Source organism: Protopterus annectens, chromosome 7.part0 (assembly GCF_019279795.1).
Source record: "Protopterus annectens isolate FY-2018-M chromosome 7.part0, PAN1.0, whole genome shotgun sequence".
Lineage (NCBI taxonomy): Eukaryota > Metazoa > Chordata > Ceratodontiformes > Protopteridae > Protopterus > Protopterus annectens.
In genome coordinates, this window is record NC_056739.1 from 119,719,610 (window position 1) to 119,738,644 (window position 19,035).

General features: G+C 37.5%; 1 protein-coding gene across 2 annotated transcripts in view; it reads left to right on the top strand.

Annotated features, from left to right (window-relative positions):
- The window catches only part of PACSIN1 (protein kinase C and casein kinase substrate in neurons 1), a 1,250,130-nt gene that overhangs the window by 864,869 nt on the left and 366,226 nt on the right, over positions 1-19,035 (top strand). For both annotated transcript variants that reach the window (XM_044076554.1, XM_044076555.1), the window contains exon 6: positions 17,982-18,157. In XM_044076554.1, coding sequence (XP_043932489.1) covers positions 17,982-18,157 — 176 coding nt within the window. The remainder of the gene's footprint in view (positions 1-17,981; positions 18,158-19,035) is intronic.

A 19,035-nucleotide genomic window follows, 5' to 3' on the forward strand; every position in this document is an offset into this window, starting at 1 on the left:
TGTTGTGTCTTATATAGCTAGGGGCTGTTTGCCTTTGTCAGCGATGCTGTGCTTTTTATTATTTCCCTTCTTCTGGCTTAGGGGAATTTATTGTTAAAATGTTTTATTATGTAATGTTAATACTACCATTATGGGCAGTTACTGTTCTCTATCAGTGTCTGATCAGAAACATATTTTTTTTCTCTGAAGCTGCTTGTCTGATGTTTGAAACTGATACTTTTTATATCAGGGGCCTCATCCGTTCAAATAGTTAATGAGCACGGTTTCACAAATCTTTTCAGATTCTTCTTCTTATGCTGCTGCATTTTTCCAAAATCATTAATATTTCAATTACTGATTTTTTTATTACAATAGACCATAAAATCATACATTTCATTGAAGCTATATTCTGAGTTGATTTTCAAAACTGATGTTCAGAGTTAATGAATTCCTTTTGTTGTACCACCTGAGAATACATTCTGTCTACCAGGATGTTCAAGACAATTGTAATGGTTTTTGCGAGGACATAGATAGCAATTTATCTAAAATCCATTCCATTCATAAACGAAAATGGTAGAGATTCAGAAAACACATACTGTTGTAAAGGGAAAAAAACATTTCCATCTCAAAACAACTATAACCAACTTTGGAAGATAGGTAAACTATTACTCTGTGGTATCAAAAAAGCAAATATTAATTTTGAGCTAAAACTCTGACTAAAAATAATGCAAAAAAAGTTTTAGCTATATCCCTCATATGATTAATAATTCATTTTCTGTGCACATGAGTAAGTTTTAGGGCATACTGTATACAAAGCTCTGCATATGTCTGTGTGCTTGTGCTCTTTTATATCAGTTTTCCAATGTATTACATCAGTGTAATTCTGTTATCCACTGTGATGTGTTGCTGTTATTCGTCACCTTCAAACTTGATGTACAAAGATATTCTTGTGTCTATATAAAATTTCTTGGACATAAACTTATGCACTGTCTAAACATATTTTTTTATTTTATTTATTTTTATTTGATTTTTGTTTAACATTTGTTAACCAGGAAAGTCCAACTTGGAACAAAGCCATTTTTTCAGCGGAGGCCCAGGGAGAAACGCTCCAGACGCATGTCTTTCTAAGTGTCCATGTGTCCATGTAACATTCATTGGACCTAACTTTTAAACTTAATTAGAGCCAAATCGTGGTCAGATGGGAACTAGGGCAGGGGAATGGACCAGACTCCCTTCCCCCACAACCATTACAAAGTCCTATTACTTGTTTGCATGTGTCTTTCTCTCTCTCACTCTCTCCCCCAGTTGCCTAAACACTGTTCAAACCTATCAGTATATACAGTAATTTTCTTTTTTACTTTTTCAATAATTACAAAGATTTGGATTTAATATAAAACTTAGACTTCAAATTTTACATTTCAAATTTGATGGCTGTTAGTTAAAACAAAACAGTCTCACACTGAAAACAGACTTAGCATGAGCAACAGTAAACTTCTGTTCCCTCAAAACTCAAATTTATTCAAAATGTTTCCATCAATACATTAAACTGCAAGAAATATGCTGAGATTTGTAGCCAAACAGCATATAGTGAAACACTAATTAGCAGCAATTTAAAGAGTGCTAGAATTAAAAAGACAGATGTGTAACACATTTCCTAACAGCTTGGGACAGCCCACTAAATGAAACCTTCCCTTTTTAGAGGCAGCCCAGGAGCACTGTGTGGGGAAATGATTTAGAGTCACAGAGTAGACGAAGTCTGCGAGAATCAAACCGTGGCACCGCAGAATCAGCTCATTAACAGCTCATAGCATTACTCATCTGTGATGAGTACCAGACTGACTGTTTTGTCTCTACACAGGACATTTCACACCCACTTACCTGCAAAAAACAAGCTAAATTAAAAATGTATTCATACATTAAGTACTCACACTAAATTTGTGGATGTCATGCTGTCCAGTTTATTCACAGCCAAATTAATAAACACATTGTTAACAGCCAACAAAATGAGGAAACCAATGATTGAATCGACAGAACGTGGCTAAAATGACGATCCCGTTTAGTACAACCGATTCCTTCCTTTACACCATAACTAATGTGAGATACAGGAAACAAGTATTTACACACACACACACATGGCCATAAATTACAGCTCCTTGTATGACTGTGTATGCCTTAGATGTTTGTTTGACATCAAATGAATGAATGAACAAGTACATAAATAGTGACCCATAATTAAATTTAGCTCTATTCTGTGAGAACCATAGAATGCAATCCATTGTACCCTGTCGCTCTAGTCAGGCTGTAATAGACAAATGTTTGTGAGTTCTTCTATTACATTCATCCATGCACACTCTCTGGCTGCACTCTCAAAATGTCACTAAAGCTAGCATGTACGTGTTATTTATATGCACGTTCAGTCCTTGAAACGCTTCTTAACGATACAACACATGCACTCAAGTCTACATCCTCTCTTCAAGAAATAGGTCATACAATATTGACAACATCAGTTGACATGCAATCAATGTAAATAAGTCTTTGTTATGCAATTATACAGAACTAGATACACATATACAATTATGTCTCGGTAGCTGTGTATTTCACACTAGGTCTGAAAATACAACCAAATCATGTGACATAACATTTAGAATTAGATTTAGTAACTGGGACTGTCTCTATTGAATGCTCAACCTTAGGGACATCAGGAACATCATCAGGAATGGAAGTAGAAGTTAAGACATGTTCTACAACAGGAATATTGTCTGGATTGCTTTGAGATCTAGAGTCTGCATCACAGGAACAATGCTGCAATACCGATTGTGGTACAGGAAGAAGATGTCTGCGATTTCTCCTGTACTCCACAACCTCAGATTCTACGAAATATGATCTTGGCTTGGTACATATACCTGTTACTTAATCAGTCCAGTTTAAAACATTCACCGTTTGTATCCTCACTGTCTCTTCTTCTTTCAATGGACAAAGAAATCTGATTTACCATAACTGGACTGGAAAGAATACTTTCTGAATAGTTGGGCTTTAAATGTTCTGTTGTGCTTAGCTTTAGGCCTCAACAAACTGGAACTAATAGGCAGTGTTGTTCTGGTTTGCCTGGATAGAAGTCTCTGAGCAGGCGAGCCAAGTATATTGTAACAGGATATGTTTCTGAGACCGAGTAAATTCAAAAAGACATTAGTATTGTCACGCTTTGACCTTTCAGTTAATTGCTTTGCACTCTGTACTGCATGTTCAGCTAGTCCATTTGACTGTGGATGTTCTGGACTACTAGTAACACGTACAAAGTTCCATTCTCTTGCTAATTTCTGAAACAACTGACTAGCAAATTGAGTACCATTCTCAGAAACAACTTTGTGTGGACTGCCATGGACTGAGAAATGATGTTTCAACTTAGTGATAACAGTAGTGGACGTTAGATTAGGTAGTAAATCAATCTTGAACCAGTTCAGATAAGACTCTACCAATACTAAGTAATGGTGATTGTTCCACTCGAAGGTATCAGTGGCTACTGTTGACCAAGGTAGTTCGGGAACTTGACTTAGTTGAAGTGGTTCTCTTTGCAAATGCGGTTTAGTACTGTTACCTACTGAACAAGAAGAAAGTACTTTATCAATGTCTTTTACTAGAGAAGACCAAAATACTAGTTATCTTGCCCTTCTTTTGGTAGATTCAGAACCTGGGTGACCATGATGCAAAATCTGGATATATTCATGCTGTAAGGAAGCAGGAACAACAATTTTAGGACCTTTGAAAATAATGCCATCTTCCATCAACATCTCATCTCTGTAAGGAGAATACGTTTGCACTTCAGTTGATACACTGGATTACTTTGATGGCCATCCAACATTAATGTAATAAAAACAAAAACAAAGAGAATATGGACTGCACTGACTGCTGTTTATTGACAAAGCTCACGACAAGCTCCAAAATACTAAGCGCTTTCACCATAAATAAATAAATACATTTTTAATGTTTCTCCCTCTAGAGAATGTTACACGTGGCAATGTGCATTAATTCAGTTTAAATTATTTTATTGTATTTTATTTTTATTTTTATACATCAAATTTATGTAATATATTTTTATACATATATGATTTTTGGTATATGAAATGTACTGGCTTATTAGCTTATTTAATTAAGTAAGGTGCGTAATAGGTGTATTTGAGTACGCAAAATATTTATAAGTGTTTGTGATGTAATGCTCCTTGTACTCTGAAGAAGCCATTGATTGTTATACTGTGAAAGCGCTTAGTATTTTGGAGCTTGTCGTGAGCTTTGTCAATAAACAGCAGTCAGTGCAGTCCGTATTCTCTTTGTTTTTGTTTTTTTTTGGGTTGTGTGGTTTATTTAAGTAACATTAATGTAGTGGTTGAGCTTTTGCAAAATTGGAACAGTCTTTGTATGATCTCTCAGCTCATCAAGTCTTGTGGTATAAAAATTACGCACTTCCATTACGTCAAAGTCAAAATTTTCTGCGTCAATCTGTTTCATTGTATTTCAGGGTGATCTGGATAAGCTATCAGCCAGATAAAAATGTTTGCCTTTTGTATAGACCATTTTGAAGTTGTACTTTTGCAGTTTGAGCATCATTCTTTGCAATCTCACTGGAGCTGCATAGGCTTTTTGAGAATAGTAACTAGAGGTTGTTGATCATTTTCAATCTGAATAGTTCGACCAGAGATATAATCATGAAACTTTGAACATGCAAATACTATTGCCAAAAGTTCTTTCTCAATTTGAGCATATTGCATTTTAAGTTTGGGTAAGGGTTCTAGATGCAGGGGCTACTGGTCTGCCTTTTTGAAGAATAACTGCACCAAGACCAAATTTTGAAGCATCACAGGAAAGAATGACTGGTTTATTAACGTCATAGTATCTTAATGTAGGTGGAGTGGCAATTTTCTGCTTAAGGTCTTCAAGTGCCTTCTGGTGTTGCTCTAACTAAGACCATGTAACATTTTTGTGCATCAGGTCTTGTCAACTCACTGAAATCTGGTATAAACTTGCCTAAATAGTTAACCATGCCAAGAAAACATTGTAGAGCTTGAACATTATCTGGTGCTGACATCTCAAGAATAGCTTATTGTTTGGACGGGTCTAATCTCAAGCCAGTGCTGGTAAATAAATTACCTACATACTGTATTTAACTTTTGGTAGTCTGAATTTGCACTTTAGAGGATTGAGCTTTAAGGTCACTTCACATGCTCTGTCTAGAACTTTCTTAAGGTTTCTGTCATGCTCTGCTTCACCATTGCCTTCAACCAATAAATCATCTAAAATTATGGCAGAAGGATAACCTGAAAGAATTTGCTCCGTTGCTCGCTGGAAGACTTCACTTGCAGAATTTATTCCAAATGGCATCTTTAGGAATCTGTATCTGTCAAACTGGGTGCTGAAAGTAGTCAGTAATGAGGATTTATCACTTGCCAAAATGAACTTTTTTTATCCAAGACAGAAAAAAAAAACAGTGGCATTTGGTATTAGGGCTGCGACTTCCTCGACTGTATGCATTGGATGATGCAGTGTCTTTAATACTTTGTTCAAATCTCTTGGGTCAATACATATTCTGATTTCATCTGAGCCTTATTTATGGCCTGCTACTATAGATGACACCTATTCAGTTGGTTCAGTAACTGGACATATTACACCTTGCTGCACCATTTTATTCAACTGAGCTTTACTTTATCCTGCATAGCTATAGGAACTTTTCTTGCTGGTCTGACTACTGGACTGACCACTGAGTCTAACTTCAGAGAATACACAACTGGAAGTATGCCCAACTTGTCATCGAAAACATCAGCATACTCTGAGAAAATGGCTTCAGAAAAATTGGAACTAGGATATGTGCTTATATGATGAACTTCTTTGGTAAAAGAAAGCAGATTCATTCTCAAACTGTGTCTGAGATCCAGTAATGACTGCACAGGTCTTCAAACTACATGAAATAACAAGCTGTAACAGTTCCTAGCCACATAACATGAAAGCACTACTGAGCCTTCAGTTTGCATATCTTCACCTCCATAAGCAAAAAGTTTCGGACTACTAGCCAGATTGAGTTGTTCACTAGTTCTCACCTTAGCAAATGTGTCTGCTGACCTAACATTACACTTTGAACCAGTGTCTACTTTGAGCTTGGTGGATTTACCATTGATCTGGACAGTACAAAACACTTCGTCCTTTGCCAACAAATTCACTGTGTCAACCTTTTCACCAATTACTGATGCACCATCTACATAGAAAGTATAATTGCAGCTCTGTATATGATCAACTTGCTTTTTTAAATGAGGTTTACTTGATTTGCAAAACTTTTGAAAATGGTCCCATTTTTTACACTTGTGGCATTGCAGACCAAATTCTAAGCATTTCTCTCTTTTAGACTCATGATTGGCACCACAGTTGCGACAGTTAACAATAAAGCTAGATTTGGGTTTTGCTGATTCACGTTTGTATTGCACTGAGCATGCTGCTTTCTTAGTACTTGCTGGAAAACTATGTGGTTTCCCAGAAGAACCTGCGGGGGCTGTAGCTGCCATGTGCTTAGGCCTGCTTTTGCTTGCCACATGTTGCATGCTGTCTACATTTGCTCTGGAGCCTGCTGAAACCATGCTCTTATCACCTGCAAGCATGCTTGTGAGGCTTTCTGTAACTTCATGGATTTGACAAATCTCAATAGCTTTACTCAACATTAAATCATTGTCATGAAGCAAAATCTTTCTCACAGCAGCACTATTAATACCACACACAAGCCTGTCCTTTATCAACTCATAATTTAAGTCACCAAACAATACATTTTACCTTTGTCCTCAGGTCAGTAATATAAGCTGCAAAAGTTTCCCCTGGTTTCTGATCTCTTGTGTAAAACAAATGCCTCTTTAATGTAATATTTGTCTGGAGGTTACAGATTTCTTTGAATTTGTGCTTCAAACACACAGGGTCTTCTCTTGATTCAGCCTGTACATCAATATGTCAATTTTCACCTTCTCCCTCACATACTGCTGGTGCATACACAAATGAACGCTCTCTTTCTATAGCCTCTGACACAGGTAGGTTTAGCAAAATGAATGCCCTGGTGCGTACATCTTTGTCAGAATAAGCTGTTTTTATAAAAATGTCATACCCTTGCTCAGATATTCACCAATTCTCTGCAGTATTCTGATCAAATACAAGTGATGAGGGCTTTTGAAAAATGTCTGCTATTAACACATATAAACACACACACACACACACACACACACACACACACACACACACACACACACACACACACACACACACACACACATACACACATATACATATGCCAGAAATTTATGCAAGTATTCATAACATTGCCCAATAGCACAACAAGCTTCTGAATAACTGAACTTTTTGAAATATGTCTGTCAGCCATTCTGATACTCTTGACTCTACTGTAAGAAATTACCTCTTATTGATGTAAGAAATATTTCAAAATAACTGCACTGTGCGAATGAACTGGCCAAAAGAAGGTCAGTGTAAGAAACATTTTGAAGCAACTACACTTTGTGAATAAACAGTACATGGCACATTGAAACTTCCCCAAAATAGCAATACTTTACTAGATAATTCTTTACAGTGCAAGAAACACTGTGTAATGACGGTACTTTGCGAAGAGACACACCCAGCACAATAAACTTTTTGAAATGGCTGTACTTAGATTGTACTTCATGAAATAGTTGCACTTTGCACACAAATAAACTCTTAGAATACATGCACAGTAATAAGCACACACTGTAAGCACTTTTACACACTTTGAGATACTTCAAATAACTCTAGTTATGCCCTGAATATAACATGAAGTAGTAGTTATGCCAAAATACAGTATTTTGCCAAAAAACATGCAGTCGCCTTGCTTTATTTACACTTAATGTGCCCTTTTTGCCCTTATTATATTTGTTTTGCTTGTTTAATCTCTTTTCATGCCCATTATGCTTTTCTTGTGCTTGTTTTACTCTAAACATGCTTGTTTTGCTTTAAACATGTTTGTTTTGCATTTCTGAGGTAATTCCAAACCCCTTATGTGCTTTTCTGATAATCGTTTTATCAGATATCTTAATTTTAAACATTTTGTTTAATTAATAAATCTTTTGTGCCTCTCGCTTGTTTAATAATGCGGATCATGCCCTTGTAATGCTCTGTTTTATCTTTTTTATAAAATAAACTGTTCATGCAAGTTTTCATTACCTTTGGTTCTTTTCTGGCCCTTTTTTGTGTTCCTTTCTCTTAGTTTACCTTCACTGTTAACCCTGCACCTCGTAGCTCTGGAAAGCAGTCTCTGGAATCCCGGTTCTGAAACCATGTTGCTCTTCTAGTCATGATGTAATAGACGAGTCTTTGTGGGTTCTGTTCAAGCAGCTTTATTATGTACAAACACATCAGGATTGAGGCTTAACAACTTTAACTTGCTGAAACATATATACAAACTAGCTATTACATTCACACATGCTCACTCTCTGACTGCACTCTCAAAATGACACTGAAGCTAGCACGAGCTTGCTATTTATATGCACATTCAGTCCTTGAAATGCTTCTTAATGATACAGCACATGCACTGTATTCTACACACCCTATGACCTCCCAGTCTTTTATGTCTAGAATCAGAGGCAATGACCTAGTAGCATCAGGAACAAATTTTAAGTATTTGTGTTAGTAAAGATTTTCTGTAGGTTTTGAAGTCTGAAACTCATGTTTGTCATTATTTAGTGAAAACAGTCCACAACAGTTCACCTGAAAGCCACAATTTTTTATTAGGAATTATAAACAAATATGAGATAACAGTCTGTAAAAGTTCAGAGATATATCCTCTGCAGATATGCTTACACAAAAAAACACCAATTACAGCTGCTTGTATGATGGTACATTTCAGATGTCTTCTTGAGATCATGTGAATGATTAAATGCTTAAGTAGAGAGCCAGAAATGTATTTCAGCCCACTGCTGTCAATGCTATGCAGTGCAACCATCTCCCCTTTCAACTTCTTAGCTTAAGAATCAGAAATAAAAAACACAAAAAATCAGGAACAGATTTTTAATGTTTCTCTTATTGTTTTTTATATACTTTGTTGATCAGGTTCGTTCCACTAGGCAAATGACCTCTTTTTAGTGGAGACCCATGAAGGTATTCATGCTAACTAGAGGAAATTTGGCCACAGCACCATAGAACTTCCCTTACACTTTTCAGTAAGAGCCATGGCATTTTTTACATCTATCTGAGTACCACCAACTCAGGCAAATGGGACCTTGGTTTAAACATCACATACAAAGGAGAGCGCTCTCAGGAGTGCCACACCCTTCCTATGCTGCACTAGAGTATCAATATAGGAAATGAATCCAACACCCTGGTGCAAGAATGGAACCTACAGTCTTCCGATCTTCCAGAACCAAAGATAAGTGTGCTTCCTGTTGAGATACTGAGAGTGCTGCTTATTTACTTAGTTGAATAGAATGGCATGTCCTCCATTAGCAAAAATATTCTGAAGGATACAAAATCTGAAAGTCCAATGCCTGCCATTATGTAATGACTGCAATCCACAACAATTTGCCAGAAAACCACAAAATTTAAAAGGAACATTACAAATGTCTATTAACGTCTGCTCATGAATTCTGAACATAGACAAAAATATGAGGGGGGGGGGGCAAAGCCCCAAAAGGGACACATTTTAATTATTTTCTTTTATCTATTTGTTAAAGAGTATCCCATTTCAGGGGTGACCTACATGTGCTATCAGAGTGACTTGCTCACAGTAGGCAAATGGAGGTGAAAGGATTCATTTTTGCTTGCAGGAAGTAGTTTGTTAATAGCTCACAACCTTAAGTGCCAGACCATACTAATTCCCTAAAAAAAGTTAACAGAGGAGGTGCTGTGCTGATATACATTTTCTGAACAAGAATAACTTTGATGACTGACATTATTGACTTACTTTTATAAATTGCAGTCTGTAATGAGTGATTTGCCAGAAAATGTTTTCAGTGATGTGCTGCACAAAAGAAATGTCATCCATAAGTCAAAGTCAAGAGTGGCCAACATGCAACTCAGGTAGACTTCCCCCTAGTAAAAAAAGGCACTGGGGTAGAATCAATGATTGCAAAGTCATCCCATGTGAAAATGTCAGCCCATAGCATAAACCACTGGTTGCCAGAATCAGCTGCAAACACTGGTCACAGAAGGCTCTAAGGTCAACAGAGGTCAGGCTGAAGGCCTGGAAGTTGACTGGAGAGAAAGTACAACAGTTCAAGGATTTACGCAGGGCTCTTGCACCCCAAGATGAGGAGGAAATAGGTAGAGTTGAAGAAGAATGTCAGTTAGTCAAAACAGCATATGTGCGGACTACAGAAAATATATGTGGATGAGCCAGGTATGGAAATAAGGCACATAAAGAAAGCTGGTGGTGGAATGCAGAAGTCCAGGAAGTCATTAAAAGAAAGAAGGAGCGCTGGAAAAAGTGGGAGATAGAAAAGACTGACCAGGCTAGGAAGGACTCCTGGTTGGCTAATAAAGAAGAAAAGATAGGAGTTGCAATAGCAAAGAATAGGGCATCGGTGGCACTCTACTAACTTCTGGAAAGTGACTTAGTAGGTGGCACAAAAAACTGTATCAGGTTGCATGGCAAAGACAGAAAGATGAAGATAGTCAGACACACTTCATAAGGGATGCCACCAACAATTTGCTCACCAGTCCACAGAAAACAAAGGCAGATGGAAGGCGTATTTCCAGCAGCTTCTGAATTAAGAAACCCCACCAAAGCTGTACTGCCCCAGACACAGCCTATGATGAAAGAAGAAGAGATCCCACCACAGAGGAAGTAAGAACATGAAGTTAGAGAAAGCAGCAAGCTTAGATGAGGTCACAGCAAATGGGATCAGCATGTTAGGTTGAGGTAGGGTAGAAATGGGTCCTGAGGGTACTCATAGCAGTGTGGAGAGAAAGGTGTATCCCCGATGACTGTATAATAAGCATACTCGTGCCAGTGTACAAGAACAAGGGACATCCACAACTGTGGGCAGTACAGAGGTATCAAGCTCCTATCACATTGCATAAAAGGTATGGAGAGGGTGACTGATAAATTAATACACACAGTATTAGAAAGTAAGATGTGAGATGAGCAGTTTGGATTCAGATTAGTATGCAGCACAGCTGACCCGATGTTTGCTTTGAGACAGATAATTAAGAAGAAGCTAGAGATGAGGAGAGAGTCCAACTAGGCATTCCTAGACTTGGAGAAAGCATTTGACAAGGTCCCAAGAAAGCTGATCTGAGCAGTACTGGGGTGGTTCAGTCACAGAAACATTGGTAGAATTAGTGCAGGCTATGTACAAGGACCCAATGACTCAAGTACAGATGGTGTTCAGACTCAGAGGAATTCCCAGTGGGAGTGGGTGTGCATCAGGGTTTAGCTGGTCATACTGGTGATAAACTACATTAGCAAACAGGCCAATAGGAAAGGATCAACAAACCTGCGGTATGCAGACAATGTAGCATTACATACAGGCTCTGAACATTAACTTCAGCAAACGATAGGGGAATAAAATTTAAAATTGAAGGCACACTGGATGAAACTGACCACAGATAAGACAGTTGTAATGGCAGCAAATGAGAGAAATCAGAAGAAGCTGAGAATTGAGATAGAAGGGAATATAGTGGAAAAGCTTACAGCTTCAAGTATATGGGAGGGGGTGGTTGAATAGAAGGGAAGTCTGAATGAGGAAGTCAAAGCTAGAATCAGAGGGGCTGCAGCCATCTGCCACAGAGTGTCAGGTGTAGTGTATGGCAGACGAAAGCCAAAGAAGCTGAAAAGTAAAGTGTACAAAACAGTGGTGCGACCAGTACTACTGTTTGGTACAGAAATCTGGACAGTAAAGGCAGAGTAGATGAGGAAGCTGGAGGTGATGGAGATAAAGTGCCTGAGATGAGTGTTAGGGTGCACATCTTGGGGCAGATGAAGTTATAAGGACATCAGTGCAGAAACTCATGTAGCTGCCATTGCAGAGAAAGTCCAAGAGAAGGATGCACACCGTGGGGCAGGTGGGGCAGATGAAGTAATGAGTATAACAGAGCAGAAGCCTAAGTAGCTACCATTGCAGAGAACATCAAAGAAAACAAAGTCCAATGGTTTGGGTACATTTGGGAAGGCAAAAGAAAACAAAGGTGTCCAGCAAAGAGATGGATGGATTGTATGAGAGAAGACCTGTGACAGTTAAGCATGACTGACAAAGAAAGTAGGAGATTGACATTGAATCGAGATGGTGAGAGTTGATGTGACATCCCTACCCCATATAGGAAATTTTAAAAAGAGGTTGATTATGATGTTATGAAGCTTTTAGGGAAAAGCTGCAAAAAAATTATAAATTTCCTATGGTGCAGGGTGTGATGAAGAAATTTGTTAAGGAAGCTCTTAAATGGAAAAGTGCTTTACCAGACTAATTTGCATTATAAGAATGTCTAATATGCTCAGGTTATGTTTTAGAAAGTTGTTAGCATATAGGGGGGTTGTAAGTTGCATGACTGGTTTGGAGCTGAGCCATAAAAGTGTTTTATTTAAGGCAGCTGTGGGATATAACATTTTGCAAAAATGCTTGTGTGATTCTGAGGGTATTGCAAGGGTTGAAGAAACTCTATGACAGATTTCATGAACTGTCCAAAAAACAGCAAATTGGGGGGTCTGTTTATTCAAATCTTACAATCATCTTTTAATGCATTATATTTGGACATTATTTTAGGAAATAATTGGGGAGAGGGCAGAAAATGAAGATACTATGGAATCATATTGTTTGTTTTCTTTGGAAACTGTGGACAGCCTGTTACATAATATTATTATATAATAAACTGTCAACAAATACTGTAGTTTTAGTAAGTTTGTAGGATAATTTTCAGTAAAGCCCTTACTCTTCAATGTGGAATTGTCAGGTAATTTTCAGTAAAACACTTACTCTTCAATGTGGAATTGTCGGGTAATTTTCAGTAAAACCCTTACTCTTCAATGTGGAATTGTCGGGTAATTTTCAGTAAAACCTTTACTCTTCAATGTGGAATTGTCGGGTAATTTTCAGTAAAACCCTTACTCTTCAATGTGGAATTGTCGGGTAATTTTCAGTAAAACCCTTACTCTTCAATGTGGAATACACATAAAACATGGATGAAGGTTTTAGTAAATGGTTGGCTAAGAAGAGAAAAAATAAATAAAGGAGTAGTTCAGGGTTGCCCAGTGTGTGTGGTGTTATTTAATCCAGTTAAACATACAGTTATAAATGTGAGTAAAAAAGTGGAAAAGTCAAGAATTGTATATAAAGACAGTGTGTAGAAATTCCACTCATTTTAAGTTATGTTGAAGATCTCAGTATAGTGGTAAAAATAAGTTATGAGTAAAGGAGGCTATGAAGGTGGAGGAAGAACATTTAATGGAGGCAGATTTAAGTTTGAGTATGGAAAACATAAAGGATTTGGTTACATCAGGGGTAGTATGTTTAACTAACTGCCAATTTAATTTCTGGATATTGTGACAGAGGCAGACTAAAAAGTTCATATAAAAATATTATAGAATTGAGAAGTTTAACACCATTATGGAAGACATTTAAACTAATTTCATACAGAAAGTATGTGTAATCCATTTGGTTATATTAGGAAAATTACCACTAAGTGACTATAAGAAATACATTATGGAAGATAAGTATAGGAAGTATGCCAAAAGAAAGAAAGAAACCACAGTATCATTAAATTGTGGGCAAATATTATCTGACTGAGCCAAGGCAAGTTTTAACAGAAGAAATAAACAAAGTAATAAAGGAAAGAGGAGGAAAATGGAGACGATTGGGAAGTATTTGTATGGAAAATGTGACCGCGATAAAAGCATCTATACCATACAAACAAGTAGAAGACAGAATGTGCCATGTCTGTGGGTTAGGAAAAACTGCAGAACATTTATTGTTATGTCAAATGGCAAAGACATCATGGGATGATACAACAAAGTCATGGCAGGATGAAGAGGTAAAACAGATATGAATGTGGTATTGTAGTAAATATAATGTAAAAGAAAATTAAAAGATATAGTAGATAAGACTAATTTTTTTTGTGTGTATGGCATAAGTGGAAAGTTAAATGTGCATATCTGTGAAATGCCAAATGTTGACAATATTAAATATTATGTTAAGTTTTACTTATGGAAACAAGTTTGGAAAGGTTGAAGCATCTATGACAAATTATTTATTTTATCTTTATGGCTACTGTCACAAAATCAAATAAGCCTGCTAGTGACTCACTTTACTCTTATCATGTTAGAAAACTCGATAATTCCATCCCCTTAAAATGAAGACAGACAAACTAAATTTATTTAAATTATCACTGAAAAAAAACACTTATTAGGTAACTGGATGTACTTCTGTACTGCTCCATGATAGCATATAAATGCTAATCATAAACACTTCCCCCTCCCATATATAGCTAACCTCCTTCTAACTCATACATATGTCCACCCTTCCCCCATCCCTGTCTGACCTAACATTTGTGACCCTGTTCCTCTGTCTTATGTTCCACTGAATGCTAATATTCTTTGTAAAACTAATATACTAACTTCTAAAACTAGTGTCCTCTGCAAACTACAATCTTCTTACTTTACTCCTGAAAACTCAGTTTTTACAATAGTTAAATTATATTACATTCTAAAATATTTCTAATATAACTCAACATATATCTCTCTAATAACTTCATATGTTCACTTTCAGTACAGACTGTTTGACATTTCAACTGTAGATCTTAACCTGCTTGTACAAGTTTAATGTACACACATATCTCATTCGCAGTGAAAATTGCTGTAATGTTTTAATATATGTATGCAAAGTGAATATGCTTTGTATTTTGTAAATGTAAAAACTGTACAGTTTTTTTTCTCCTTTTACAATAAAAAATGTATATTATGTTACTTTGTGTACATATTTTGCAATATTCTTTGTTAACTCCAGAACTTTTCTCCATGGGCCTCTGTTGAAAATCAAACCAGTCACAGTCAGACTTTCCTGGTAAATAAATAAATAAACAAAATGATGTATGTATTTTTAAAATGTAAACACAATGAAAATGTAAATATAAAGCACCGTTACCTACTCTTATCAATAAGTGCTGTGCACCCTTTTCCATTCACCTGAGCTGCACTATCTCAAACAGTGAGGATATCGGTTTAGCCTTTCTTGTGAACACGTGTCACATACAGGAGTGCCTCTCCCCCTATGCTACAATGTAGTGTCAGGAGCAGAAAATGAATCCAGGCAGCGGGTAGAGTAATGGAACCCATTGTCTTTGGAGCAACCAGTATCCACGGTGTGTGTACTTCCTGTTGATTCATGTCATTGACAGTAACCTGCGCTATATTACCCATGTGACCTTAATATATGTCGCTTGCTATGCTACTATAGACTATGCATAGCTATGTATGCCATGTGGCCAAGGCTGTGGATAGAAATGGCTCTTAAGAATGAGTTTGTCTGTTTCTTCACAAGGAAAATATTTGCACGGCATTAATGCTGCATTTGTAATACAGCAGTTCTGGAAGTAGATAGATTTTTATAACAGCACTTTGTGGCTATGAAGGCACTGCTCATTTTTCACTGCACTCCCAAAGCTACATATTTATGAAACAGTATTAATCATGCACTCTGTCATATTTTATTATTTAAAAAGAAAATAGAATAAGATAACATAAAAACTGTAATGTGAAATAAAGTCAAAAAGGCAATGACATTCTAAAGGCAAAAGTAAAAAAAAACATTGAAGTTCTTTTTACAGTTAGATTTCTTCTGTTGCTAAATTTGTTTTGCTGATAATAATGTAGACATTATAGAAATGCTATGTTTTTGTTTCAGTATAGACTGCATACAAGTTTTCATTTACAAGACAGATAAATACAGTAATAGGGTAGGCATCAGAACATTTACATCAATACTTAAAACACACAATCAGTGCATAGTTTCCCAAGATAACTAACATTGTAGCATTTTGTGAATTAGTAATTATTTATTTATTAACCGGGAATGTCCGACTAGGTTCCACAGAGCCTGTTTTCAGCGGAGGCCCGGGGAGAAACGCTCCAGATGCATGTCTTTGGAATGTATGTCTTTGGAATGTGGGAGGAAACCGGAGTACCCGGAGGAAACCCACGCGAACACAGGGAGAACATGCAAACTCCACACAGAAGGCACCCCAGCTGAGAATCGAACCGGAGAACCTCTTGCTGTGAGGCGACAACGTTAACCGCTGCACCACTGTGCCGCCTAATTCTGCTAAGATAACTAATGTTGTAGCATTGTGACTTAGTAATTCTGCTAAGATAACTAATGTTGTAGAATTGTGTGATTTAGTTTTTCTGCTAAGATAACTAATGTAGCATTGTGTGATTTAGTTATTCTGCTAAGATAACTAATGTAGCATTGTGTGATTTAGTAATTCTGCTAAGATAACTAATGTTGTAGCATTGTGTGATTTAGTTATTCTGCTAAGATAACTAATGTTGTAGAATTGTGTGATTTAGTTATTCTGCTAAGATAACTAACGTTGTAGCATTGTGTGATTTACTTATTCTGTGAACAGGCTGTGCTTGTCAAGTAAACATCAGTCTGACCTTAGTCCATTTTTGTCATGTGCAACACTGATGTAACTTAAAGCAATGTCAGATTTCTTCTGCAGTATGAACTTCCTGGTAGTTTGGTGAAATGGGTGGTGTAAAAGTGTGAACACTTTGATGGCCTGATTAAATGTGTGGCCTTTTATTGAAACAAAATGAAATAAGTAAATATTTGTATTGGGAAAGAGTTATTTCTGAGTAGTAGTTACACAACTTTGGCCTCTGCGGATGTTGGCTACCTGTGTTTACTTGAAGCATTTTTTATAGGACCAGGTTCATCAAAAAGGACATGGTCATACAGTGGATGTAACAAAGTTAAGTGCATTTATTGAAAACAGAAAGTTGCTGGACAACCAGGTAAATGTTCATGACCAGAAGTGCAGCTGCACATACAGTCAGAACTACTCAATCAGATGGTATAAAAATATGCCCTCTGAGGAGCAGTGCTGATGGCAGTTTCAGGTACACAATCTCTTTTTTTATTATGAGTAACTTTTTTTTGTATTCTTTTAGGCCCTGGTACTAGCCAGTCACCATGGACTGATTGCTGGCATTATGCCAATTTGTACCTTTAAGGTATGAGAGCCAGTTATGGCATGGCTTCTATTCAAGTAGCCATAACAACACTTTTACCTTATTCCCTCGATTCTATGCCTATCTCTAGAAGCACAGTGTGGGTGACACAAGTCACTGAGGATGAAACCCTTCAGCATCTGTACCCCCCAACTCAGCTGATGAATTTGTCAGGTCTGCAGTCTCCACTTGAGATTATATGATGACACAGATGTCCCTTTCCAGCCACACCCAGGGAGCGACATGCAGGTAATGACTCTTCATTCCCATCCCTCCTTGGCCAACTCCACCAGTATTTGGGTCAGTACCAAACCCAAGTCCCTCGGGTCATAGGTACAGCTCCATGTTGTACATACTTTTGATCACTTTGTTGCTGTACACAGTGTACTTTAAGTGAACTTTTTTAGTATTTTCTTGTGTTTTCTCTGTCCTTTACATCATGATCTGTGTTTAGACTGACCCACAGAAAGTGGATAAATGTATAGTAATGGCTAGTATCCTCAGTGAGGTATGCACACACACACACATACACACACACACACACACACACACACACACACACACACACACACACACACACACACACACAAACACACACACACACACACACACACACACACACACACACACACACACACACACACACACACACACACACACACACACTTTCTTGCCTGAAACAAAAAAAGGGGTGGCACTTATAGGTACATTTTGCATGTGTTGTTCCTTTTATTAAGAAAATTCAGAAAATAATTATCAGCTTAGTTCCATCTGTTGTGCTGTTGTTTGCTAGACCAAAGAAAAATATGACAAGGGCCTAGAAGAACTGAACAAGTGCACGCCTCAGTACATGGAAAACATGGAGCAGGTGTTCGATCAGTGCCAACAGTTTGAAGAGAAGCGACTCAGTTTCCTGAGGGAGGTATTACTGGATATCAAACACCACCTGAACCTTGCAGAGACAAGCAGGTATGTTTAACACTTGATATGCATATTACCACTGGTCCTTCATTGTAACGTAGATCACTGTTTAGATATACATGTTTCGTACAAGCACCTTTTATTCTTTTTGCCATATATACTGTATACTGCATCCCCCCTCCCAAGACCTGTTGCTGTTGCAGTTTTCCATTATTAGAGAGGGTACAGTGGACTGTATTGTTTAGGGGAGGCTAACTTCAGAATTTGAAGTAATGAAAGGGTGAAGAACAATGAAAAGAGAATTGAGAACAGATTGCAAAACTATCTGGTTGCAATGCACACACTATTTTACAGTTTGGGGTCTCTTTTTTTGTTTGGCTCAGATTGTTCACTCACTTTTGTGCAAACAGAGCTTATATGGAAGCAGCCATGGTATCCTGTTTGTACCCACACTTATCTTCCCTGCATGTCTGATATTTATACTTTTCTGTCCTAGTGTGCACACTCATGTGTGTGTGCTCGTGCGCATATGTGTGTGCTCATGCGCGCGCGCGCACGCGCGTGTGTGTGTGTGTGTGTGTGTGTGTGTGTGTGTGTGTGTGTGTGTGTGTGTGTGTGTGTGTGTGTGTGTGTGCGCATGTGTACATGTGTGGGCGTGTGTGTTCTAATAACAGAGATTGTGAATTTGCACTGTGAGGTAGGTAGGACAGGGCTTCTTGTCTTCCTGCATGCCCCTGGTGGAGAGAGTAGTTCATGACATAGTCACTCACTCACTCACTCCTACTTATGCATTAGGCTTCTGAGGAGAGGGATGAAATCTGTTGGATGAAGCATACCTGGTGTGTGCACATTTAATTTACACAATTTACACACACACACACACACACACACACACACACACACACACACACACACACACACACACA